The following is a 26,432-nucleotide window of genomic DNA, read 5'->3' as shown; positions in this document are numbered from 1 at the left end:
CAGACCAAGAGAGAGCTTGCTTACCTGAGGCGATGAGGTCATGTCCTACTGTGGGGGGGGGCTGTGACCTCACCTCCCTGGGGACCTCAGTAGTCACCCCCCCCCAGTGGTGGGGATGATGACTCCAGCTGCCATTTATCCCGAGAGCCCCCCTGCCAACTCAGCACAGTCTGGGGCCAGGAGGGGGGTCTGCAGGGAGACCTTTGGAAGAGCTCATCACCTTTTGTTTTCTCACTCCCATCCCATCTTTCTCTGCCACCTTTATCCTGGGGAGGGGGTGTGCTTCTGGCAACCTGGGTTCCTATCTCAGTCCCTCACTGGCTCTGGTATGAACCCTGGAGCCACCTCTGCCCAATATACGTGGTGCTCACAGCCTGTGTGACTGTGTCTCCCTCTCCTGCTCCAAGGCCTCTTCATGCATCCATCTCTGCATAGTGTCCTCCCTGCTCTGTCCATCTCCAGCTCCCCATTGAGCCATTCGCTCTGTGTTTCCATCACCCTCACCTCTATCTCAGTCTCTCCCACGTCCTTTTCTCTCTGTGTCTTTCCTTGGGTGTGTTAATAAAAATCAATGAGAACACCCACCGATAGCATCTATTGAGAGCTGACTGTGTGCTTTACATGAGTGAACTCACTTTGTCCACACTGAGGCATTTGGGGGTGGAGTGGGTACTCAAAAGTTATTCCCATTTCACTAACAGGAAACTGAGGTGCCTAGGTAAAGCCACATGCCCAAGGTCCCACTTCTACTGGGTGTCTCGACGTCTTCTTGTTCAGTCCCCTGTCTCTGTCTCTGGTTCTCTCTCACCTTCATGTGTCCACCTGTCTCCTGGAGAAAGGTTCTCCCTCCTGTCCCCATTTCTGACTCCTGACATTTCCATCTCTGCGAGTATCTGTCTCCCCATCTCTGTGTCTTGGGCCTCTCCATCTTTGCCATCCTTCCTTAGTGTCTCTGTTTTCTCTGTGTCTCTTCTGCCGCCTGCCTCCCCTCTCTATGAGACTCCCGGTTTTGTCCCTCTTCCTCCTGGGGTCCCTCCAAATCTCTCCACTGCCTTCATCTCTCTGATTGCTGAGTCCAGAACCTCATCTGACACCCTGGTCCTCTCTGCTCCTGCAGCAGATTTCCTGGTGTCTCCATCTCTCTGTGGATCTCTCTCTCTCCCTCCCTTCCTCCTTCTCATACTCTCCATCTCTGGGCCAGTGACCCCATCTGTCTGAGTGTCTCTTGTCTCCTTGCCTGGATCTCAGTTTCTCCACCTTTCTCTCTGCCCCTTGGAGTCGCTTCCCCTCAAACCTCCTTTTCCCCAGGCCCGCCCCAATGCCCCATCAACCCCCCCATCTCTCTGCCCATCCTGGTCCAGCCGAACGCCCCCCCCCCCAGCCGGGGGGGGGGGGGGGGGCCCAGCTCTTGAGCCGTGTGTGTCTGCCGCGCCGGCGGCCGAGGAGGAGGTGGAGGGAGGGGACGCCAATGACCTCACCAGCCCCTCTCCGACCACCCCCCCCTTTCCCTTTTCAACTTTTCCAACTTTTCGTTCCGTGCCCTCCTCCGAGCGAGGCGGTGTGAGCCCTGCGAGGCAGCCGGCTCCGTCTGAATGGAAAAGGCAGGCAGGGAGGGTGAGTCAGGATGTGTCAGGCCGCCCTCCCCTGCCGCCTGCCCCCCGCCCGCCCCGGCCCCCTATATAACCCCCCAGGCGACACACTCCCTCACTGCCGCGGCCCTGGCTGCTCACCGCACATGCCTCCCCTCCCCAGGCCGAGGCCCAGCTGACCCCTGGGGCTCCCCAGCAGCGGACAGGGAAGGGTTAAAGGCTCCCTGCCCCCTGCCCTGGGGAACCCCTACCCTGTGGGGACATGAACTGTAAGTTGGTTCAAGTTAATGGGGTGGGGGAGACAGGGAGGGAGGGAGGGAGGGACCGTAGGCGGGGAGGGTCGGGAGCAGACACCGGAATTGGACAGAGGCAGGAGCGAGAGTGAGCGATGGGGAGGCAGACACAGAGAGGAGAGTCCGGGAAAGCAGGAGGCCTGGAGACCAGACGGGCAGAGGGAGCGATGAAGAGACAGTCGGAAACGCGGAGACACCAATAAATGGAGACCCCCAGACAGAGACAGAGAGACAAATGCTGGGAGGTGACCCCAAAGGCCCTGGGACACCCCCCCCAGGGAGTCAGTGGGGACCGAGAGAAGCACATACCCTGGGACCTCGACAGAGAGGCTGTGCGAGGGAAACTGAGGCAGAGAGCCCAAGAAGGTGAGAGCCAGGGGGAGAAGAGAGACAGAGAGAGACAGCTAGACATGGATGCAGACAGAAACGGGGGAGTCAAATGGATGCGGACCGACCGACGGACAGCGGCGGGAGCGGCCCGGGGGGCGGGATGGGGGTGTGCTGCGGGAGCGGGGCGGCCCGGGGGCCTTGATTGGCTGCGGGCAGCGGGGGGCGGGACCCGGGGGGATGGGCTGCCGGGGCGGCCTCGGTGTTGGCCCCTGCGCAGCGCCGCCGGGTCCGACTCTCCCGCCCAGGTGTGCCGGGGCATCCCGCACTTTGGCGGGCCTCCTCGGCTCAACCTGGGAGGGGTCTCCTGGGGAGGGGCCAGGGCCTCGGGGTCTCCGGCCGGGGCTTCCTCCCTTGCTCTCAGCCCGGCCCGGGCTCCCGGGGCCCGGGGAGGGGGGCAGGTTCTGGCCTGTGCCTCCCCCTCATGCCCCGCCCCGGGGCCCAGATTCCGGCGTCCGGGGGCGGACGGGAGACGCCCGGCCCGTCTACCCGCCCGGGGCCGCGTCTGCTCCGACGGGCGGGGCAGCCAGAGCTGGAGAGGGGAGCCCGCCCCGGCCGGCGACCTGCCCTGGGCGCTCTGCCCTGGGACGCAAGACCCCCAGTCCTCCTCGCTGGTACCCACGGGTCCAGGCTCCGTCTACCCTCGGACTCACGAGTCCAGGCCTCCAGTGCCTCATCCCTCAGACCTACCAGTCCCGCCTGAGCCCTCCGCCTTCTCTGCCCCAAGGTGTTTGCTGCCTGGTCCTGGTCGCGCTGAGCCTGTGGCCAGATATAGCTGCTGCCCCAGGGCCACCTCCTGGCCCCCCAAGGGCCTCCGCAGACCCTCGGGCTGAGCTGGACAGCGCCGTCCTCCTGTCGCGCTCCCTCCTGGCTGACACTCGGCAGCTGGCCGCACAACTGGTAGGAGAAACTGGAGGGGATGGGCGGGAGCCAGGACCGGGAGTGACGGAGTGGGTATCTGGGCTACCTCCGTGGCAGAGAGGGGGAGGCAGGAATTTGAGGCTTGTGGTCGGGGGGCGTGTGGACCACCCAGAACTGAGCAGCATCTCCCTCATAAGCCTCTTTCCCGCAGAGAGACAAATTCCCAGCCGACGGGGACCACAACCTGGATTCCCTGCCCACCTTGGCCATGAGTGCAGGGGCACTGGGAGCCCTGCAGGTAAGAGCAGGGGAGACGGATGGGGGTGAAGGTGGAAGCTGGGCAGTGGTGGGGGCCTGGGGGGATTTGGGGCCAGAGTGGGTATGTTCCAGGTGCTCCTGAAGCCCCTCATGCCCTGTCCCCAGCTCCCAGGCGTGCTGACACGGCTGCGGGCAGACCTGTTTTCCTACCTGAGGCACGTGCAGTGGCTGCGCCGGGTGGGAGGCCCCTCCCTGAAGACCCTGGAGCCTGAGCTGGGAGGCCTGCAGGCCCGGCTGGACCGACTGCTACGCCGGCTGCAGCTCCTGGTATGATGCCCCTGCTCAAGACCCTCACCCTGTGTCCCTAAGATCGTGTTGCCCTGCGACCCTGAGGCCCCAGATGTGAAAATCCTGCCTGGAAACTCTTAACTCTCACCCCAAAACTCGGAGACCACATGGTCTTGTGACTCCGAGACACCTGTTCTGAAGCCCTAACACTCAATAGTCCAAACCATCACACACAATGTGGAGATCCTGGCCCCAAGACACCACATTCCACACCCCAAGCCCTGGAAACTCTGAACCTCCAGACCCTGAGATGCCCAGACCCTAAAATGCCAGATCCTGACCCAAACAAAGTCAGCCTAGAGTCCCTGGCTCCACAAGTCCCAGGTCTCAATAGCCTAGACCCTGAGGTCTGAAACTAGAAGACCCCAGGCTCTGAGCCCTTGAGACCCCAAGACTCTGAAACCCCTGGACCTGTTCCCAAAGACCCTGGACCTCAAATTCCAGCTCCCAGTTCTGAGACCCCACACTGGAGACCCTAACCCTTACCCAGGACCAGGACCCCAGCCCTGACTCTACAGACCTCGCCCTTAAGCCCCTGGACTTGGCCCTAGAACCCCAGCCTTGAGACCCCCACCTTTTGGCCCCAGCCTCCATTTTCTGAACACAACATCCTGAAGAACTCCCTCCCCAGACACCCCACCCCACAGGCCAGAGACACTCTGGAAATATGCAGCCTGGACCACCCAACCTGATTCAGTAGAGGCTCCAAGCACTCCTTCCTGGGCTCCCGCTGCACCCTTGGCCTGTTGCTAGCCCTCTGTCTTCTCCCAACAGATGTCCCGCCTGGCACTGCCCCAGGCACCCCCAGAACCGCCGGCGCCCCCCCTGGCCCCACCAGCCTCAGCCTGGGGAGGCATCCGGGCGGCCCATGCCATCCTTGGGGGGTTGCACCTGACGCTGGACTGGGCTGTTCGGGGCTTGTTGCTGCTGAAGACTCGGCTGTGACCCGCAACCCGGAGCCACCAGCGTCCTTCACTGCCAGACCTTATTTATTTATTTATTTCGGGACTGGGGGCATGGCAGCCAGAGGACGCCCTCCCCCCCATTATTTTCCCCTAGTTAGAGATGGTCCCTCCAGGAGACTTGGGCTGGGGCATCTGTGCCTTATTTATACTTATTTATTTCAGGGGGTGGGTGGGAGGTAGGTGGACTCAGGGCCCCCCAGGGGGAGAGAAATGGGGTCCCGGATCCTTGGATCTCTAAGAAGTCTGGCCACAGTGTCTCCCTGGCCCCCACTCCTCTGGGCCTGAGTATGTATTATTTATTAAACAATTACTTTTTGTGTTGGGGTGGGGAGGGAGAGGGAAAGGAGGCCTGGGTTTTTGTACAAACATGTAAGAAACCTTTGTGAGATGGAGAAGGGGGTATTAAATTTGTTATACACATCCACTTAAAGGAGATTTCTCTGAGGGCTAAGGGCTGGAGGCTGGATGCTGGGGCTGCTGGGACAGGGAATAGGAGGGACCCTGATTGGACATGGCCATGGAGAGGAGGAGATCGGCAGGTGCCGCAGGGACTGTGAGCCCTGAAGGGCAGGCTCTGAGCTTCACCTGGTACCCAGCCCTTCGTAGGCACTCAATAAATATTTAATGGAAGGTTCCAGAAGGTCACCCTGTGACCGACTGTACTCGTTCAAGACAAAACTGCAAGCTGAAGTTTGTTCATGATGGCAGTGTTCGCAACAGCAAATCGAAAACAACGTAGATGTCCAACAATGGGGGAGGTCAAATAAATTATAGTCCACCCATGTGATGGAACACTGGTGACCAGCCATCAAGAGGGATGCTACAGAGGCCTCTTCAGACACAGAAAGAGCAGGCTGCAAACCATGATGTGATCCCCACTTTGTGTTTCTCTTTCTCTCTATATACGGATTTTTTAAAAAGTCCTAGAAGAAAATACCCCAAAATGTTGACTATGGCCACCTCCAGATAGAAGGCAGGGCTTGGGATTCTGGATGACTTTTATAATTTGTGCTTGTATCTTCCAGAATTTCTACAATGACCATGTATTTTGCAAGACACATTTAAAAAAAATAATAAACACTATTTTTAGAATTACAGAATCTAGTCCCCTTTCAAGAAATAAATCTTCAGGGGTGGCCGGATGGCTCAGTTGGTTAGAGCATGAGCTCTGAACAGCAGGGTTGCCAGTTCGGTTCCCACATGGGCCAGTGAGCTGTGCCCTCCACAACTCGATTGAAGACAACAAGCTGCCACTGAGCCCCTGAAGGGGTGGCCAGATGGCTCAGTTGGTTAGAGTGTGAGCTCTTAATAACAAGGTTGCCAGTTCAATTCCCATTCATGGGATGGTGGGCTGCGCCCCCTGAAACTAAAGATTGAAAACGGCAGCTGGACTTGGAGCTGCGCTGCGCCCTCCACAACTAGATTGAAGGACAACGACTTGGAGCTGATGGGCCCTGGAGAAGCACACTGGTCCCCAATATGCCCCAATAAAAATTTGAAGGAAGAAAGGAAGGAAGGAAGAAACCTTCAGAAGGGGACAAGAAGGACCACACATATATTGAGTGCCTGCTCTGGGCTGTGCCCTAAGTGTGGGGTTTTACTTACATGATTCCATGGATCCTTCAATATACCCCATTTTACTGGTAAAGGAAACTGAGGCTGGTGGGGTATCTGTTCTTCATAGGTCACAGAGCTAAGGAGAAAAAGTTGTGATTCTGCAAAGGTCTGTCTGGCTCATCACAAAGGTTGTGTGCCTTTCTTTATAACTCAATATACAGCAACTGTGGTCACAGACACAAACACATTTGACCTGGGGAAACTGAGGCTCCATGGGGGTATGGGTCGTACTCGAGGTCTAGAGAAGGGTCAGTGGCAAGTGGGAGCTGTATTCCCACCTCTCCTTATAAGAGTCAGAAACCCATTGGTTAACCATCCATTTGCAACATCCCAGACAGACCCTCAGGGACCTTCTGTTGTCACCAGTTTCAGTCTGGGCATGGGGGCTTCTGGTTTACCTCCCACCCACAACCCTCAAGAGTCCAGGCCACATCCCCATGGGAGAAGGAAGCCCATGGCTTCCAGGAGAGTTCCCAGGAAGCATACTGCCTGTGTCTGATGAGGTCACAAAGCCCCCCCACCAGAGGCTCCTCCCGCAGGCCAGGCAGGGCCAGGCCAAGCCCTGGGGGAACTCCACCCTCTGGTATCACTGAGCTCTGGGCCAGGGCCGGTAGGTTGGGGGATGCTGGGTCCCTGACTCCGTGCTCCAGGTGACCCCCCCTTTCTGCAGCTGCCATGAACCGGCTTTGGAACATCAGGCGCCTGGATCCACTGCCAGGTCCCCCAAAGTGGGTCCCCACTCTGGGCAAGCTGCAGAAGACGCTGCAGAAGGGCGAGTACCTGCCCCTCCGCCCGCTGCCCATGTTCGAGAGTAACTTTGTCCAGGTCCCCAGCTCCCTGCGTCCTGGGGGTAGAGAGGGACAGAGCGAGCGACACCCCCTGGGTTGGGGGATTTGGGGCAGCTGGGGGCTCAGGGGGTGAGGGGCTCAGACTGGGGGTTCTGCGGGAGCATTACAGAAAGGAGTGGTCCCAGCCCCTCTCCCTGGCCCCCCAGGTGACCAATCAAGGGGCCCCCGTGTACGTGCACCACAAAACCAACCGTCTGACTATGGGTGTGGCCGCCTCCCTGCCAGGCCTGGTGCTGCCAGACCTCCTGCTGATCGCTCAGCCCCCTGAGGGCAGGGACGGTTCCAACCTTGTCCTCACCAGGTACCTCCACTCCCCGACCCCGTCCTGGTCCCCCCAGCCCCGTCTCCTGCTCTACCTCCTCCGTCTCCTGCCTGCCCCCCAGGATGATCCCGCTGGACCTGGTCCACCTGTATGTGCATAGCCTGTCTGCCTGGCGCCTGAAGCTGCGCCTGGTCACAGGCCGCTGCTACTACCTGGAGCTGGAGGCCCCTGCTGCCGAGGTTGCCTTCTTGTTTGACCGCTGGATCCGGCTCATCAACCTGCTCCAGGAGCCCGCCACCACCTGGGCCCCCAGGACCCTGCACCCCCCCCCCACAGACCTGGCCCTAGTGGCACCTCCTGCCTCCACCTGGCACCTCCAGGTGGGCCATGACCTCACAGACCCCAGGGGGCGTTTATGATTCTAGGTTCAAATGGGAGCCAGGACAAAAAGCCTGAAGACCAGGGTCCCCAGGAATGAGGCAGGGAAGGAGAAGTTGGGGGCCTGGACGCCCAGGTCTGAAGGAGGAGAGGCTGGGGGCTTGGAGTCTTAGGCTGGGTAGTAATGGAGATGTGGAAGCCAGGAAGGGGTTGTCTCTCCTGACTGAACCCTCCCTGTCCGCAGGACCAGTCCCATAGCAGACGTTCAGGTGAGCAGCTTTGGCGTCCACTGGGCTTGCTGCATCTCAGCTTCTCCACTAGGACAAGACTTGTCCAGTGGGCGTAGACACTCTCCCTCCTCGGTCATGTGTCTCAGCCCCCCAGGAGTCTCCTCTCAGCCTCTTCCTCAGTCCTCCCCAGCATTAGGGACCCTGGCTCAGGTCTTTCCCTCTCTTCCCAGACATGACTGTTGATCCCACCTTTCCTTACAAGATGCTTCCATCTCAGAAACAGAGGAAGGCAAAGGTGAGTAGATCCCGGGAGGCTGGTGGGTGAAGGGCTGAGGGGCTGTGCCTTCTGATAGCTCTCCCTTGTCCCCCTGCCAGACCCTCAAGCACAGATTTAAGTCCCAGGCCGTGGGCGACTCCCTGCCTCTCATCTGGTCACAGCTGGAGCATGCTGACACTGGAAAGAAACCCACAGAAAAAAAGTAGGTTTGGAGTTTTGTTGTTGGTGGGGGCAGGAGAAGGATGGGGACATTGCCAAAGTCTTACCATACTGTGCCTACAGGTCCCACCCCGACCGCTGCCTTCACAGCTGTCAGACCAAAATCCAAGTTCCTGGTGAGTACACCCCTCCCTCTGCCTCCATGAACAGACTTCAAAACTCTAGCCCTTCCCCTGAGGGTTCAGACTGCTTTTTTCCCTCCCAGAGAAGCCCAGCATCACCATCCGGACCATCTTTAGCATCATTTCCAACACCATCAACCAAATACCATCCTCTTCCAAGGCAGCTATATACTAGGGGCTAGGAACCCAGATTTGAGGGAGGAGGGGCTGGGGGCCTGGACTCCCAGGTCTGAGGGAGGAGGGGCTGGGGCCTGGACTCCTGGGTCTGAGGGAGGAGGCATGGGGGCCTCGTCTACATCTGAGAAGCTTCCCTGACCGTGATCATCTTTCTCTCACCTCCCTCCACCTGTAGGATTACCCGTGTGAATCTGACAGAGCAGTGGTCCTAGGTGGCTTAATTGAGACCCCTTCACAATGTATCTCAGAGGACAGCCGTATTTCCTTGCTGGGCTCCTTCAATCACTTCGATACGTACCTGTCACAACAGGACATGGAAGACCGGATAGATCCCAAATCTAGCACCTTGTCCTCCAGCTCCCTCAACCAGGCCACCTGCTCTTCCAACTTCAAGCTGCCTGCCTCCTACTCTTCCATCCCCAGGCACAACAAAAAGGACAGACCCCTGGGCTCTGTGCAGAGGCTGCAGCCTCCACCCTCCCAGAAGACCCCCTCCATTCCTGCCACCTCTTGGAAGGCTCCATTCATCCTTGACCAGGCCCAGAAGGTCTCTGCTGTAAGTGCTCCATCCCTGAAGGACCCAGCTGGACCCACTGCTCCCCAGAATACCTCAATTGTAGCTTCTGTTCCTCAGAAAGCCCCTGCCATACCTGGCCCATCTCGGAAGGACCTACCTGTATCAGCTATTTCCCACAAGGCCTCAGCTATACCTGCCCCATCTCAGAAGGCCGCTGCTATACCTGGGCCATCCCAGAAGACCCCACGTGTACTGGCTATTCCCCAGAAGTCCCCAGCAATACCTGCCCCTTCTCAGAAGGCCCCACCTGCACTTGCTCTTCCCCCAAAGGCCATGTCCACCCCTACCCCAAACCAGAAATTTCTGTTCCTACCTACCCCATACCAGAAGGCTCCAACCTCATCCACCCAATACCAGATGACATTGGACCCTGCCAATTTTGGCGTGTTGTCCATGGGAAGTCATGGTGGGGATGTGCTTGAGAAAAGTCAACTTGAAGGGAAGCCAGAGTCGGTGGGCCTAATGGGCACCCAGGAGAAAAAGGTCAGGGAGATGAGGGCCCAGAAAATGTCCCTGGAGTTTCCTTTCACCATCACCAAGGAGGTGAAGGAGGTTGCAATCAGCAAAGCCCGGGAGATCACCCTGGATGGCTTAAAGGGCAAGAGTAAGTTGGAGAACAACGTACAAAGGATGAAGGAGGAGAACTCTGGGGACAGGCCTGGCTTCAAGTCCAAAGAGGTGGGGCAGCAGAAGAAATGGGTCGAGACCCAGGAGCTGGCCATGGTGGGAGCTTCGCAGGAGCACAGCAGGCCCTTCTCCGTGGAGGGGCTCACCTTCGCCAAGTTGATGATCATGGCCAACTCCAAGCAGCCGCCCTTGAGACCAGAACTCGTCAGTGTGCCCTCCTGGTTCTTGACCCCTCTGGGGTCTGCCACGTCAAGGATGGGCACAGAACCCCTCAGACCCAGCCAGGTGTTGGAGGGGTCACCGGTGGTGGTCAGGGAGCAGCCCTGGTTGGGCCCCTGGGCAAAGGGGAGCACGAGTCTGTGGGTGGAAGAGACCTCACATCCATGGGCAGAGGTAGAGGTGGAGGAGCTGCCCTCAGACCAGAGGGGACCTTCCAAAGTGCCCCCCCACTACCAGTGTGTCCCCAGCAGCCCAAAGATGGACAGAGCCTCTCAGGCCCCTATCCCTTTACCTGCAACAAGGTGGGAGAATGTAATCCAGTCGCCCATCTTGCTGACTCCCATCTCAAAGATGGAGGACAGGGTATCCCAAAAGCCCAAGAGAGAATCTCAAGAGACCGTGGGGATGCTGGGCCAGTGTCCCCTGGCCATGACGGGGTCATCCTTGGAGATTCTCAAGCCCAAGCTCTTGGAAATTGAGAGTATGAGCGACATGGCCAACAAGGTAGAGAAGACAAAGAAGGAACTGGGTGCCTTCATGCCTTCGCGCAGGTACTTAGGGAGACAGGACCTTTGGAGTTATCAGCAATGAGGTGATGTGGTGGAGATGAAGACCTGGATGGGGCAGGCTTAAGTGAGCAAGAAAACAGAATCACTGTGCCGCAACCCTTGAAAACATGATGCTGAGTGAAAGGAGCCAGACACAAATGGTTGCATAGTGTATGATTCCATTTGTATGAAATGTCCAAAACAGGCAAATCCACAGACACAGAAAGGAAGTTAGTGGTTGCAAAGGGCTGGGAGGGATGGGGGAATGGGCAGTGACTGCTGAAAGAGTATGGGGTGTCCTTTTAGGGTGATGAAAATGTTCTGGAACGCGATAGAGGTGGTGGTTGCACAGCATTGTGAATGTAATTAGTGCTGCTGAATTGTATATTTTAAAATGGTTACAATGGTAAATTTTGTGATGTGTATTTTCCAACTACATGTATAACCTAAAGAGGGGAATCAGAGACCATTTCAGTCCATGTGGTTTGCCGGAAGGGGAAGAGGGACATGGGTAGGCAGCTGGTGTAGGACATGGGCACAAGAGGGGCTTCTAAGAGGAAGAGATATTCATGCACTTGGATGCTGGGGTGAAGGATCCAGAATCAGGCTTGATACTAGGGAGGCAAGAGGTTGAGACATCTTGGAGGGAAGTGGGGTGGGACTGGAGGAGGCGGGCGGGAACCAGGATTTCAGCTCAGGTTTGTGGGACCCTTCAGCAGGACTTAGTTCAACACATGTTTACTGAGCGTGCACTGCTCTTTTTCCAGCATACATGGTTCTCAGCACCTTCAATAGCAAGATGCGAGGGACTCAACCTCAGTCGCCAAAGTTTCCAGAGGAGCCCAGCGTGACCAGGTAACCCCTGAGACCCTCAGACCCGCCTTAGACCTGACACAGGGTTCAGGAGCCCAGATCCCACTCGTGCTCTTTGCTCTTCCCTGCAGGCGCCAGGTGCTGTGCTCCTCTACTGTGAGAAGTAGGGTGCTGAACAGGCCGGGTGGGGGGAGCTCTCTCTCCCGCAGAGACCAGAGTTACCTATGCATTTATATATTGGGGGGCGGGGGGCGGGCCCGGGGAGAGCCCACGGGGTGGCCCTGCTTCGCAGAAATTAAAAGGCTGAGTCTGGGACTCGGCAAAAATCTAGCAAGCCTCGGTGCCTGTGTGTGCGCTGGGACCCCGGGAGAGGGGCTCGGGGTGGAGGCGGGACGGAGAAGGCGGAGTCCCAGCCAATCCAACCGGGGGGTCGTGTTTTACCTGGCCTGGGACCCTAGAGGCTCAGAAGCGAGGGGCACCCCCGACGGAGCCACAAGCACAGGCGACCCGGTGACGCGCTGACATTAGGTTTGGTGAGGACAGCACGGGAGGGATCAGGTGCTGGGTTTCGGGGCGAGGATCGGAGCGAGGGGAGTCCCCTGGGCCCCACGGAGCCAGTCCTCTCCACAGGAGGTGCGGTCTCGGTAGATGTTAGACTATGAGAAGCCCCCCAGTGGGCGGTGGCGAACGCCGCCCTTCGACCCACGCTTCCCCAACCAGAATCAGACCCGCAACTGCTACAAGAACTTACTGGGTGAGCCCTCGTCGGCAGGTTACGGGGAGCGAGATGAGATGGGGGAGGCAGCGCCTAGTCCTGAGGGCCGCGCCTCAACTCCTGAAGACTTGGAGTAGAGACGGCTGGGGTGGAAGACCCAGTGGAACAGGATGGAAAGGAGGCGGGGCCTTGTCTGGGGGGCGGGGCGAGCGATGTATAGGCGGGGCCTAGTCGGAGTGGGCGGGACTGAGGCGGTAGGGGTGAGGTAGAGAGAGAGGGGGCCTGGCCAGGAATGGAGTGGGATCTAATCATTGGAGGAGTAAGGTCTGGTCGTTAGTGGGCGGGGCCTGTTCTGGAGGGGCATGATAAGTCTTGGAGGGAGGGGGTGAGGGAGAGCGCGAGGGCCGGGCCTGGAGTGAGGGGATAAGGATAGACTAGGAGGGTTGGGGACCGACATGGGGGTGGGACACCGCCTGGAGTGGGAAGCTGGGTGGGGGGCGGGGCCGCGCTGCGGCGGTCGCCCACCGCCCCGCCTCCCCCCGCAGACTACCGCCGCTGCATGAAGAAAATGAACCGCCGCAGGAAGAGCTCGCAGCCCTGCGAGTACTACTTCCGCGTGTTCCACTCGCTGTGCCCCATAAGCTGGGTGAGCGGGCGAGGGGGCGACAGCCCTCCGAACTGGGCGTGGGGTGGGGGCCCAGCTGAGGTGAGCCGGCGCTCCTGCCTGCCTCCCACCCCTCCTCAGGTGCAGCGCTGGACCGAGCAGATCAAGAACGGGAACTTCGCGGGCAAAATCTGACTACCTGAGCTCTGCTCCTCCGTAAGATCGGCCCCAGTGGCCCCGGTGGCCCCCATCCACTCCTCTCCCAGAGACCCGGCCCCCCTCACACCCAGTCTCTAAGCCACAAATAAATTTATGTTGTTGCCGTTCTTTCTTTTTTTTTTTTTTGTAATAATTTATGTTGTTTGGCTAATACACTTCCCATTTTCTTCTCTTTTTTAAAAAATATTTTATTGGGGAATATTGAGGAACAGTGTTTCTCCAGAGCCCATCAGCTCCAAGTCATTGTCTTCAATCTAGTTGTGGAGGGCGCAGCTCACTGGCCGATGTGGGAATCCAACCCACAACACTGTTGTTCAGAGCTCCTGCTGAGACATCTGGCTGCCCCACTGCTGTTTCTTAATGTCTGACCAATGTAGCGTGGGGGCATAGGGAGGTCCTCCCGATGTCTGTGCCCTGGACCCAACGCTACTGTTCTGACGATGAGGGACGGGAGAGGACGGTGCGCCATCGAGGCTGGGATGGAGGACTGACAGATCTCTAGGGTAAGAGCAAACCAACCCCTCCCGCCCCCTTCCCACCCTTCAGCAGGTAGCAGCTGCCGGTCCAAGGTCCTCTTTGGCTCTCCAGATGACAGCATTTGCTCATCAATATTGCTCCAAGGTGCTCCTGCCTCTCAATCCCCACACCTACCTACCTGTCACTAAATCCTCCATCTCCTCCCTCAGGATCCTCTTCCAGTCTTACCTGGACCTCCCCCACTCCTCCTGGGTTTCCTGCCCCTGCTGTACCCCAAGTCCTGAGGAGGGTCATTTTGGGACCGCCCAGCGCTGACCCCCATCCTTCCCTCCCTTGCTTCAGACCCTTTCCCAGATGTCTGTCACTCCCCTGCCCCCATATGACTCCAGTTCCCTCGCAGTGCATCCTGCCCCATCAAGGGGAGCCCTCCCAACAGGGTCCTCTGCACTACTTGCCTCTGTCCTTTCAGCACCCCATCCACAGCCAGGAGCGGCCTTCTCTGTTTTCTAATGAAACAGGACAGCCCCCTCTCCAGACACATGCTACTTCATTCCCATCCCCCACCCCCGCAGACCCCTTCCTGATAGAGCTTGAGGGTGCTCAGAGTTCTGTCTGGATTATTCTTTGCTCCTGCCCCATCAGGCACTGGGCCTACCCTCGACAAGGCTCCAAGGTGACAATGTTGAGATTTGTTCTGATTCGCCCCTAGAAATGTCACCTCTCCAGCTACCTCCATCCCACCCCCCAGGCTGAGGAGTAACCCTTGACAGAGGGCAGAGCCTGGGATCCTAACCTGGTTCTGCCCCAGATGGCCAGCTGTGACACCTGGGCAAGGGAGGGTTGAATTTCACTGTTTCTGCCTGAAGCTTTCAGCCTCCTGGGGCAGCCTGGACCCCCAGACTCTGCCTGAAGCTGTCTCACGAGTCCCGTTCCACTCTGGGGGTCAAAGGTGGCTGTTACTAATCATAACAATTTGCTGCGTGACGTTCGACAAGCCTCTTGACCTGTGTGCAACTCAGTTTCCCTAGCTGTAAATGAGATGATGCGGAATCCCGGGATAAGGAGGGACAATGGGAGGGGCTGATTGAGCTCTGGAGGGCTGGCTCCATCCCGCTCCCCCACTCCTCTTGGTGCCCTCGTCAGCCCACCCAAGGCAGACCCCAGCCGTGCCACCTTCCTGATGGCTCCAGCCCAGGCCTTGGCCCGAAGGCTCCCTGTATCGGAGTACAACCTGAGGCAGGGGGACCAGCGAAGGGGCACGGTGTACACTGGCCAGACAGGAGGAGGCCCTCCCCATAGTCTGGCCTGCACAGAGGCGGTGCTGCTGCAGGAAGGAAGCAGCGGTGCCACACGGGCAGGGCAGCTCTGAGTCACAGAATGGGGCTGACAACTGTCTGAACACTCGGTGAGGTCACCCAGGTAGTGTCCAAGCACAGCTCCTGACACCTGTGCAGCCACCACCAGACTCTTGACCTCACCAGAACACCAGCGCCTGGAGTGCATTTTCGCCCCATTGGCCTGCAGTCCCTCCCAGTCTTCCTCCTTCCTTCCCTCTTGGGCCCTCGATCCTCCCCACCATCATCCCTCTATGACTTTTGGGACATTCTTACACTCCTAGTCTCCCTGCAACCACCACTGCCCTATGGATGCCTGAGCCTGGGCCCAACTGATTTAGCCTCCCAGCCTCCCAGTGCGAACTACTGGCCCTAAACTCTGGCTCCTAGGCCAGCTTTGCCTGTCATGTCTTGAAACCCCAATGCCAGCCTCACTGTTCCCCAGCAGTCTCCAGGTCAGATGAAACTCAGCCCACTCAGCTGGCTTCCCACCACCCCGCAACCTGCATCCTTGCCCTCCCAGCCACCTCCTCCCCTCTCCCCTTTCTCATCCCCTCCTCCAGAGTGGCGAGGTGTTGGGACGGCTGCCACAAGCCAGGGGGCGCAGGGGCTGGCAGGCAGCTGTGGAGGCCATGGAGGGAGAAAGGGTGAGCAGGGCCTTCTCCACTCCTTCCCCCTCCCCCAACCCCACTCACCCCACCTCACTCCATCCCTTATCCTCCTCCCTGCTTTCTGCCATCCCACCCTCAGAAACAGCTCCTTCCTCCCAGACTGCTGACAGATGTTTCCAGGTGCATCCTGGTCAGAATCACAAAACTCCTTGGCTGCCCTTAGCCCTTTGCTCCAAGATCCTTCAAGGCACCCTCTCCCTTTCCTTTCCTCCAACCCAATCACCCCATGGCAGTCACTGCTTTCCCTCGGTCTCCAGTGGGCACAGTTCTGGCCTCTTTCCCATCCTGAGGATCCCAAAACCTGGATGAGCTCTGGGAGTGGGTTCGAATCGCAGCCCTGCAGCTTACCAGCCACGCGGCCCCAGACAAGAGTCCTGACGCTCCCACCCCATGATCTGTCCATCTAAAATAAGGTGATAACAATCCCTAAGCTTCACAGGGCTGGGGGAGGCTGGTGCTGTGAGTTACCAGTTAGAACGTGTCCAGCCCCACAGGGTGTGTGGGGTCTCTGTCTACATAAACAATTTGAGGCACTCAGCATCAGCATGGCCCAATTCTGGTGCCTGATATTGCAGGACAGTGGGAGTGGCAGCCCCAGGATGACCAACCCCCTCAACAGGGTCCAGGAGCTCAGTGTAAAAGGGTCAGAGAGCACCCCCAAGGGGAGAAATGGGGTCCAGGCTTAGGGCATCCTACCTGGACAGCACAGGGCTCCCAGTCACTGTAATCATTTCCTTTCTCCTTCGTCTCCCAGGCACCTTCCCTAAATTCCTTGCTCTGGCCCCGACATGTACCATGCGGTTCTCATTGGCCTTGACCTTCTGAACCTCAGACACACCCCTTGCCCTGGGTTTGGGTGACCCCACTTGCTGACCTGGAGGCCCCCTCTCTTATTTTTAACATGAGGGAGAAAATGAATAGGGTTCAATAGGATTTGCATGGAAGGTATATTTTTCTCGTTCCCAATGAAACAGGCTGTATGTAAATGAAGCGAATTCTAAGTAAAAAGGCTACCTACTCTGAGCCACCTGGGTCTCCCTGCCTGTTCACTGTCCCCCCTCAGGGCCCCCAGGTCCCTCACGTACATGGCCTGGCCTCCTCAACCTTCAGGATAAACTTTTCCAAGTCTGGCCAACATGGAGGAGATGGACGGGGGTCTGCGGCCTGCCCTCCCAGAGGCCTCAAATGAACAAGAAAAAAAAAGTCCGCAAAATGCTCCACGGAGAGGCTGCTACAGCCTTTACTAAATGCTAGCTGTTAGTATTTCCTTCTGTAAAATGCGGGTTGAGGTGAGAATTAAGAGACAAGAGCATGGGGGTGAACGGTTAGCTCAGTTGGTTAGAACATGGTGCTAATAACACCAAGGTTGCTGGTTCGATCCCTACATGGGCCACTGTGAGCTGCGCTCTCAAAAAAAAAAGACAAGAGCAAAATCAAGATATTGAACTGGATCTAAAGACAATTGAGACAATTCCTCTGGTCTGAGCCAGGCCTACCAAGATGACACAGGTGAGGTGTGGGAGGGGCGCCTGACTCTGGAAAGGGTGACCAAGCCCACATGACCTCAGGCAAGTGGCTCTCTGTTTGCAGGACCTGTTATCTCCTCTGGAAAATGGGGAAAATCCCCTCCCACTGGAGGGTGGTCAGAAAGCATTCTTCTCAGCATGATTGAAGGGTCATCACCCCTCCCCCTCTTAAAGCTCTCAGGCCCAAAGCCTGGGCTTCCTTCTCCAGGTCTGGCCACCCCCAGCATGGCTGAGGGTCAACCTCCTGACAGACATCCCCTCAAAACATCAATCAAAATGAAAATCTCCTGAGGCTGCTGCTTATAACAAGGTTTTAATAAAATAAAAAGTTCAAGTGCTTCCAATCCCCCAACATACCCCGTTCTGGTGTGGGGGATGGGAGGGAGCCCCCACACCCCAGTAGCACCAGGGACAGCACCACAAGAAAGATGAGGTTGCACCCGGACTCCCTGAGACCCAGGGGGATGCTGAGGACACGTGGGCACCCCGCACCTTGCCCTCCACCTCAAACAGTCCCAGAGCTGAGAGCAAACTTACTCCCCTCCATGGGGCAGTCTCCAGAAAGTGCCACCCCAAGTCAGTTCCCTTTCCTCCTGAGGCCTGGGCTTTTGGGGAGATGCCAGGGGTGGCCCCCACCCCTTATGGCTTTGCTCCCTGGGCAGAAGGTAGGGGGGGAAGGAACAGCTCCTTCAGTCCTGAGCTGGGGGGAGAGGCGAGGGCAGCAATGGCCAGGGCTCCCTGACAGGGCAGGGGTGGCTCAGGGGTCAGCAGTCACAAGAGTCAGGGGTCCAATCCCTGGGGGTGTCCAAAGCAACCTGACCCCAGGACAGAGATGTGCTGGGGTCAAGGGTCACCTCCCTCCCAGAGGTCCAAGAGCTCCTTCTGGAGGGTCCATAAGTCCCCGAGAACTCAGGCTGGGGGTACTGGTAGGGCTGTCCTGTCCAGCCCATCATGGCCCATCACTGTTGACATCTAGGTCGATGGAGCCATGGCTGACCACCAGCCGCAGGCGCTTGGGTGGGGAGAAGGGTGCAAAGGCGAGGGCCTGTTTGGAGATGGGGATGGGGCCTGGGGTCCCGGTGGGGACTGGGGTGGCAGTGGCAATGGCAGGTGGGGTTGGGGCCACACGGCTCAGGTCCACACGTACCACGTAAGGCAGCCCATAGCGCCGGGCCCAGTGCCAGTCCTGCTGGGGGGCCCAGCAGGCACGAGGGGCTGGGCCCAGGGCCACCAGGGCCTCTGCCTGCAGGCGGCAGTGTGGGCCACAGCCTCCCCACCTGTGCAGGGAGACGCGGGCAACACGGAGAACAGGGTGCATGGGAGCCCGCCGGGGCTGGGGTCGACGGCGCCTCCGGGCGCGTACTCGGAGCTGGGGCTGCAGCAGCCACGGGAGCCAGAGTGGCGAGGTGTTGGGACGGCTGCCACAAGCCAGGGGGTGCAGGGGCTGGCAGGCAGCTGTGGAGGCCATGGAGGGAGAAAGGGTGAGCAGGGCCTCTGGAAAGAGGAATAGCTCCTGCTGGGGCCACCCCCCAAGAAAGGAGGACAGAGAAAGAGTCAGGATGGAGACAGGATGGGGTCCCGGACTTGTGCTCACCACAGAACAGTTCCCTGCGCAGAGATGATGGGTGGGCACAGGCCCACGGTCCCAGCAGGGTTTGTCGGCTGCCACCTAAGCCCTGCAGCATCCTCCGCTTGGTCTCCCGGAGCTGGTACTTGTCCAGGGGCCGTGGTGGCATGTGCTCCCTGGGCCGCAGGCGAAAAGCTCCTTCCCCTTTCCTGGGTGGAATGGGCCCTGAGGTTGCACTTTTGGGTCCAGGGGATTCCCCTCCTGCCCCTGCTCCCCGCCTTCCCCCTCCATGCTCACCTCTCGCAGGTGTAGCATTCACAGTGCTCATTCTTTTCACCAAAGAAGCCTTCGCCATAGAAGCAGGTCACCTCATCCCCAGGCTCGATGTCCCGGAGCACCTTCACACAGGCTGAGTTCCCATCTGCGGGCACAAACTAGGGGCTGGGCTGCTCAGTGTCTAGGCCAGCTGGCAACCTCTGGCCTAAGGGTCCTCCCCTAGGAGAAGCAATGACTGAGCCCCTGCAGAAGTGCCACTGTGAGGTGGCCTACCTTGCCCAGGGCCTGCTCTCCTGTCACCCCCTGACCACCCACCAACGTGGCTTCCACCCCCTCTGCAGGACGGTGCTCCAACACCACCCTAGCACACTGCACAGTGACTACACCCTTGCTCTGGCTTCTGTGGCCAAGTCCCACCCCCTTGCAGACCCCTAACCGGCTCCTTCACTCCCTGCCAGTCTACATCTTGGCAGCTGCCCCCCTTCAAGGAAGCCTGTACCCACTGCATAGCCTCAGTCTGGAATTGATGCCCCACAGCCCCTAATAACCTGCTTGTTTCTGCCTCTGCAGTCCTGCAGTTTCCTGTCTGGAAACGGTATGATTCCTGTCTGTGGGTCCATCTGTCCATCCATCCATCCACTGTCCACTCTAGACTGACACAAGCCTGGGAGTGGCTTTAGCCACCTTCCTGACCCCAGGCCAACGCCAGTGCCTCCCAGGTGCACAGTATCTTGCGTCCTTGTGTTCTTGGTCCCCGAGGCCCTACCTGGAGCCAGCCACTCATCCCCTTGCTCAGTGACACACCAGATTATACCCCAGTCTCTTTGCGGCTGTCCTACCTCCAGTCTCTCCCTTCCTACCAAGCCTCCAGTGCACCAGGCAGGGCATCTAAAAACCAAGCTCCCTCATACACCAGTGGACAGTCACATGGGCAGACCTGGGCTTGTGTAAGGCACAGGAGACCGGAGTCACCACACCTATGATGTCTTCTGACCCTCCAGTGTGATGTATCCTGTCTGGGGTACCCTAACATGACTGTTTTCCTTCAACACCTAGGAAAATCTTACTCTACCTTCAAAGCTTGGTTCCTGTGTCCCAGGTGGCTGTCATCTGCCTTGGCACAGAGCCTCTCATGGAGCTTGGCCTTGTTTTCTGTCTTACCCAGTGTCTGCTCACAGAGGCAGACCAAGGCCGCACCTCACCCTCCCGAAAGCCAGGTTAAGGGGCATGGAGATCACAGGAACACCGACAGACATGAGTGTGCCCCATGCACCTGAGTTCACAACCAGTCCAGGAGGCAAATTCTCACCGTCTCCGCTCTGAAAAACCAGGATCGGGCACTGGCGGAGTCAGAACTCAAACCCTGCTCTAACTCCAGAGCCCAGGACCCGCCATGCCTTGGGGCTCCCGCAGATACAGGACAAAGCCCACACTCTGGCCTTCCCGGTTGTCTCCCCTCCATTCCCCACCCTCCCAGGCTCCACCACAGAACCAGCAGCCATTACTGCCACCTGGCTCCCAGCCTGGCCCCCTCTGTCCCCTCTGCCAGGAGCCCTGCCTCCCAGAGGTCTCTGTCGTCCTCCTCCAGGGCTCTCTCTGGCCTCACCCAAGGGGGCATGAATCTGCAGGTTCCTGCCACTCACTCCCCTGCTCCTGCTATCACAGCTTCACAGCTTCGGCCTGTGGGCATCTCCCTGAAAGACCCAGGTTTCCAGGGTCACTTTCTGTCTCCCCATCACCACACGCCCCTCTCTAACTGGCTCAGCCTCCAGCTCAGTTCAGAAAGCACACTGCCAGCAAGTGGCAACCGGGGTTCCAGTGTGACTCTAGCCAAAGCTCCTTCCTCCCTCCCCTGTCTGACAGCCCCCAAGCACAAACACCTGAAAGGGTAGGAAACTGCTCTGTCCGGTAGGGAGACAGCGGACAGTTTCCAGCTATTTACTGAACATGAAGCCCTCCCCCACCCTCATTTCCATGTGCCCACTCCTCTGGGGGTCTCCGGGTCTCACCTTGCAGTTGGGTTTGCAGTCTGGAGCCAGTCGGGGGGCGGGGGCAGGGAAGAGAAGACACTTGGGTGAACCCAGCAAGAGGGCAGGTATGCCACCCCTCCTCCCCCTACCAGGCCCTGCCCCTGCCGACTCACACCCCTCTCGCCACTACCCCTCCCGGCCCCAAGGGCACCCATACCGTGGTTGATGAAGGCCGCTGGGCCCAGCCACAGTTGAGCGCTGCGCTTGCGGGTGGAGTACATAATGCTGAAATCATTCTCGCCGGCCCTCAGCAGCTCCTCGTCCGCCTCTCGCAGCTCTGCGATGCAGCCCACCAGCAGCTCCAGCTTCTCGTTCTTCTTCCTGTCAGGGCCAGGCTGGAGCCTGTGAGCAGCACCTCCACAACCACCGCTGACCTCCCCAGCCACCGCCACTGCCGGCCTCCATCGTGGTCTGCCTCCCAAATCTCTCAAACCTACCCCCAGTGCCTCTCCATTTGCCCAGCTGGGCTTCCCTGCTTTAGCCCACAGCAAGAACAGCACCTTCTGCCTGCCGACAGCCATCCCACAGCCCCGTCCTTCCGCCTGGACTCAATTCCCCGACAGCCCCCCTTCACCAGACACTCCAGCTCATCCTTCAGGGTCCAGTTTAGGCCTGGCTCCCCTAAACACTCAAAATTCCCTGGCCAACTCCTGAAGCTCGGAGCAACTACGGTCAGTATCTGTGTGTCCACTCAGCCTGCCTTCCTGCTACACTGAGTGCGGGCAGGGCTTAGGTCAGGGGAAAGAAAGGACGGCACAATCCTGGGCTGAGGGTCAGGCCTTTGGGGGCAGCCCCAGGAATCCTGGGGCCGCATGGGAGGGTGTCTCATCACTCAGCAGAGTAAGAGCAAGGAGGGTCTTCGGCACTAGGCCATGGCCTCCTCAGTGGGAACACAGATATTCCCCCCCATCCTTCAGAAGGGAGAGGTTTCCTCTCCCAGCAGACCCAGGGAGGGGTGCCTCCCGGCAGGAGTTCTGCCCTCTTACCAAGCTCGGGTAGACACAATCTTGGCTCCATTCGTCTCCATGGAATAACGGGTACAGGGCAGGATGGTAAAGCCGCTTTCAGGCAGGAAGGCACGGAGGTAGCGATAGATCTGGGGGAGGTGAGGGGGTGGGCGGGGTGAGGTGGTAGGGCAGGGTCGTCATCAGCCCTCTCTCTGCTGGGCTCTAGTCCTGCTCTGCCACTGACTTGCTGTGTGGTCTCGGGAACTCACTTCCCCTCTCAGGGCCTCAGTTTCCTCATCTGTCAAATGAAGAGGTCGGACTCCATCTCAGAGGGCCCCCCAACTCTCCTCTCCTAGGATTCTCTGAGCCCCCGCCTCAGGTGGTCCCAGTAGCTACCAAGTCAGGGAGTCCTGGGGACTGTGCTGAGGGGCACAGCTCCTGGGGCTCCCAAGAACACGTGGGCTGGGTTGGGGGAGAGAAGGGTGCCCTCACGTGGGTCTTGAGGGCAGCCTCCTGCCGTGGGCCCCGGCTCTGGAAGTAGTGGGCCATCCAGCCTCCCAGCGTCAGGGCCCGGTATGCAGCCTCCAGGTCCCGCTGCCTCAGGAAAGCCTCCAGTGCAGAGCGCAGGTGGTGCTGTCGCCGCAGGGGGGGCACAGGGCTGGGGGAGAGGGCACGCCTGGGTCCCAGGGCCTTGGCCTATTCCCTCCTGGCCTTCCCGGGCCCCACCCCGACCCGCACCGGGGCTGCGGGGAAAGTGAAGGGGTCCCGAGCCCCAGTCCTCCCCAGGCCGCCTCACCTGACATTCATCTTATGGGTGCGGAAGCCCAGGTAGGGGTCCAGGACGAGGCTGGTGGCGAGGTCGTCGTTCTCACACAATTCCCTGGCTGTCACTCTGTCGGGCCCCATGGTGCCCCATGGACCATGCTGCCTCCAACCGAGAATGGGGAGCACAAAGCAGCGGCTGGGGCAGTGCCCTGGGCATGTGCTTGCTCCACGCCACTTATAAGCTGTGCAGGACTTTGTCAATACCTTCCGTCTCATCTATAAATCCTGGAGAAAAGCAACACTGACTTCACAGGGCTCAGTGCAGGTGAAATGCAACAAGTGTCTCTGACAGTGGGGAAGCCCCCAAACGTGTGCAAGTCCCCCTCATTAATATCTCCTTCTCCTCATGTTCCAGAGTGTGGACACAAAGCCCCCACCACACACACACACACACACACATGCGCGACAGCCTAGAAGAGGCTGATTAAGTGGCCGTCTGGGTGACCCTAAGGGCTTAGCCCTGCGGGAGTTGGGAGTCAAGGGGCCCAACTCTACCTATGGCTCTCACTAAAAAGAGTCAGGGCATCCACCCCCACTCCCCCAGGTCAGATTGTTCCTCCGCCCACCCGCAGCCTTCACCTCCCCTCCCCAGCAACCCTGGGAGTCGTCAGGAGGCCCTGGGTGAAGCCCCAGGCAGCCTGGAGGGGAGTGAAAGGAGGGAGTGTGAAGCAGGGATCTTAGCACCTGCTCCCTCTCCAAGGATTCTGGGGGAGGGGGGACTCAGAGGACAAAGCGGGGCGGGGAGTGGGGAGAAAAGGAGCGGTGGGAGAAGCAGAACGGATCCACAAAAAGGGGAGAAAGAAGGGGATTCGCAAAACAAAGCCCCTAACCCTGACCACAGAGAGCCTGCTGGGCACATACACCACGGGGCTTCATGGAGAGTTAATGGGGGACGGCAAGGAAGGGGGAGCTAAGAGTTCGTGAGCTAGAGAGGCTTGAAAAGAGGGTATGGAAAGATAGGAGGACTGGGGATAAAGAGGGGGCGCTGCGGGACGGCGCTGGGACAGGGCAGAAGCTGCAGAGGGGCAAGTGAGTAAAGACAAAATAGAGGCCGCACGGAGGGTAGCTGGGGCAGGGAGAAGGGGGGTGGGTGGACAGAGGGCTGTGGGAATGCTTGGGGACCCAGAGAGGAGCCCAGAAAAGCCGAACAGGAGACGGGTTGCAGGGAAAGAAAGCAGAAGAGTCTGGGGATCCAGGGAGGGTCCTGAGAAGGTAGAGCCGAGCCTAGGGGCCCAGAACCGGGCTTGGAAAAGCAGGAGAGGGAGGGGAAGTCCTGGGTCTACAGGGAGGAGCGTAGGAAAGCCGAGAGACCTGGGGTCCACGGAGGGCCCTGGATAGGCAGCGAGGGTCCAGGAGGAAATTGGGGGAAGCAGACAAAGGCCAGGGTAGGCAGTGAGAGTGCAGAGGAAGGGCCTGGAGTCCAGCGAGGGGAGTGAGTCCGAGGGCGCGCTGAGGGTCCAGGCTAAGGCCTGGAGCATGAGAGTGGTCCTGGGGAAGGCCCGGGGGTGCCGGAGGGCCTGGTAAAGAAGCACAGGGACGGCTCCGGGCCGAGAGCCGCAGGAGGCTCGCCGAGGGGCAGGGAGACGTGGGTGCCTGCACACGAGGAGGGGCGGGAGGGGCGGGGGGCAGTCAGGGCTGGGGGAGACCGGGAGCCAAAGCGGCGCGGGACCAGGGCCGAGAGGGGGTTCAGAGGTCGGGCCCCGCGCCGCCCCTCACCCGCTTCTCCTCCTCCTCCTTCTCCTCAGGCGCCCGCGACGGAGTCGCCACTACCTCCCACTACCTCTTCCAGCTCTCGTCAGACACGGTCGCCGCGCCTCTTGTCTGCCCAACCGGGCCCGCCCCACCACGGCCATTGCGGCATCCCATTGGCCAACGCTGCCGCCACTTCTCAGTTGCTGTGGAGTTGCTCTCCTCCTATTGGTCGAGTCCTACTCTGCCCCTCCCCTCCCGCCCCCCGTCAGTGCCCCAACAAAACCCCGCCACGCCCGCGGTGCCCTCCTGCGCGGCCAACTGCTGCCATTAGCTCCTGCTGCTGTCCTTCCGTCGCTGCCATGGAGATGTATCCCCACCTACAACCCGAAGTGGGCGCCCTCATTGGCCAAAGCGCCGTAACTCGGGTTTGGGTAAGGTTATTCAGGTCCAAGTGAAAAGAGGGCGGGCTCTGCCAGCTCCAGAATCCGTAAGTGATTGGCTGGCCTCAGAACGGCTCATCCTTCCATTGGTTAAGGTCTCCTCCCGTCACTACAGTGTCGCGACCTCCCTATTCTTTTTCTCCGGTGAAACCTTCAGCCACTGGAGGGAGAAAGCTGGAGAGAGCGGGAGGGGTGAATGCGCGCACCTCCATTCCGCTGGGAGAGGCCTGCGGTTGCCAAGGCGACAAAACTTTATTGACAACATTTCCCGGGTACAAAGGACTCTCATCCTTCTCTCCCCCAAATACCCCATTTAATTTTGGGAGTATCCACAATAACACTCTGTGGGTGAAGGGATCCAAAAGAGAAGTGGGGTCTTTGGAGAAAGCTCTGACTCATAGGACCCTCCCATGGGACACCCACCTCTCAATTGGCATCATACCCCCCCATCCAATCCCAGAGGCAGAGATAATTAGCAATTCGTCATAATTATGCCCAGAATAATAAGCTCCGTACTTGGGGGCGGCAGGATGGCTCAGTTGGTTTGAGCGCCAGCTCTCAACAAGGTTGGCGGTTCTATTCCTAGTTCTATTCCTGCAAGGGATGGTGGGCTGAGTCCCCTGCAACTAAAGATTGAAAACAGTGACTGGACTTGGAGCTGAGCTACGCTCTCTACAACCAGATTGAAGGACAATGTCTTGGAGCTGATGGGCCCTGGAGAAACACACTGTTCCCCAATATTCCCCAATAAAATTAAAAAAAAATTCGTACTTGGGTCTTTGTTTGGTTTACTGTTATATATTTTCATATCCTGCACATAGTAGGTAGTTTCTCTGTGATGTTGCTCTGTGATGATGGGAAAGTGACTTGTCTGTCCTCTTCTGGGCCTCAGTCTCGCATCTATAAAACAAGGACCACACTGCTCCCTCTCTGAGGAATCCTTCTTAACACCCTCCCAGTTGTGCTCCGTCAGTGCTTCCAGTCTCTCATCCTCTGTTCATACTGTTCTTTCCCCAACTGAGACTACCTCTAGTTCTGAGACACCCCCAAATAAGGATGGCCACAGCTCCAGAGGACAGAAGCAGCCTCAGCCAGAGAAAGGGAGCCGGCAAGCAAAAAGGACTCTATACAAAGCTTAGCTGTCCAGAAAAGTCCTATCAGTATGTATGAATCTTAAAAGATTACACCTTTGACTCACTTGTGTACACCCAGAGAAACTCTCACAAATGTAAACAAAAAGATCAGCACAATAATGCTCGCTACAGCAGTGGGTGTAACTGCGGAAAAACTGGAAACGGCTTACATGTCCACATGAAGAATGGATCAATGGATCATGGCATATTCATACAAGGGACACCATAGAGCAGAGAAAGAAGTTGACGGGTACTCCATACAACAAGCTAGACAACCCACAGCATATGCTGCTAGTTGCAGAAGTCTGCATAGTCGATGCAGAAGGTTTTAAAACACAGAAAACAAGGGTTGTGTGTAGGT

At 58.4% G+C, this 26,432-nt stretch overlaps 3 protein-coding genes and 1 non-coding gene across 6 annotated transcripts; 3 read left to right on the top strand and 1 right to left on the bottom strand.

Moving 5' to 3' along the window:
* Window positions 1-2,296: 2,296 nt before the first annotated feature.
* IL11 (interleukin 11) lies at window positions 2,297-5,214 on the top strand. Its single transcript, XM_019710922.2, has 4 exons — window positions 2,297-3,169; window positions 3,342-3,428; window positions 3,554-3,715; window positions 4,511-5,214. Exons 1-4 carry the CDS (start codon window positions 2,297-2,299, stop codon window positions 4,679-4,681), a joined length of 1,293 nt encoding a protein of 430 aa, XP_019566481.2. The 3' UTR covers window positions 4,682-5,214.
* On the top strand, window positions 5,213-12,467 carry GARIN5B (golgi associated RAB2 interactor family member 5B). Its single transcript, XM_074315862.1, has 11 exons — window positions 5,213-5,303; window positions 6,989-7,143; window positions 7,313-7,467; window positions 7,550-7,808; window positions 8,051-8,075; window positions 8,267-8,331; window positions 8,412-8,515; window positions 8,718-8,814; window positions 9,007-10,805; window positions 11,747-11,771; window positions 12,264-12,467. The coding sequence occupies exons 1-11, from the start codon at window positions 5,213-5,215 to the stop codon at window positions 12,465-12,467; spliced, it is 2,979 nt and encodes a 992-aa protein (XP_074171963.1).
* Window positions 12,468-12,606: 139 nt separating this feature from the next.
* LOC109434187 (uncharacterized) lies at window positions 12,607-17,411 on the top strand. 2 transcript variants are annotated; one of them, XR_012490542.1, is made up of 3 exons: window positions 12,607-12,654; window positions 12,876-13,656; window positions 15,528-17,411. It is a non-coding gene; the product is annotated as an uncharacterized LOC109434187 (transcript). The 2 variants fall into 2 exon arrangements; XR_012490543.1 differs by having other exon boundaries at window positions 12,876-16,048; window positions 16,390-17,350.
* Window positions 17,412-17,455: 44 nt separating this feature from the next.
* KMT5C (lysine methyltransferase 5C) lies at window positions 17,456-24,672 on the bottom strand. 2 transcript variants are annotated; one of them, XM_019710961.2, is made up of 9 exons: window positions 24,523-24,672; window positions 22,778-23,031; window positions 22,474-22,639; window positions 22,021-22,130; window positions 21,192-21,355; window positions 21,014-21,033; window positions 19,026-19,162; window positions 18,756-18,937; window positions 17,456-18,616 (listed from the first exon to the last, which is right to left on the bottom strand). In XM_019710961.2, the coding sequence occupies exons 2-9, from the start codon at window positions 23,020-23,022 to the stop codon at window positions 18,111-18,113; spliced, it is 1,530 nt and encodes a 509-aa protein (XP_019566520.1). In that variant the 5' UTR covers window positions 23,023-23,031; window positions 24,523-24,672; the 3' UTR covers window positions 17,456-18,110. The 2 variants fall into 2 exon arrangements, with proteins under 2 accessions (XP_019566520.1, XP_074172147.1); XM_074316046.1 differs by lacking the exon at window positions 22,474-22,639.
* Window positions 24,673-26,432: the final 1,760 nt, after the last annotated feature.

This window comes from Rhinolophus sinicus, linkage group LG11, assembly GCF_036562045.2.
Source record: "Rhinolophus sinicus isolate RSC01 linkage group LG11, ASM3656204v1, whole genome shotgun sequence".
NCBI lineage: Eukaryota > Metazoa > Chordata > Mammalia > Chiroptera > Rhinolophidae > Rhinolophus > Rhinolophus sinicus.
Note: the sequence above shows the minus strand (reverse complement) of the source record. Positions and strands in the feature narration are given on the sequence as shown.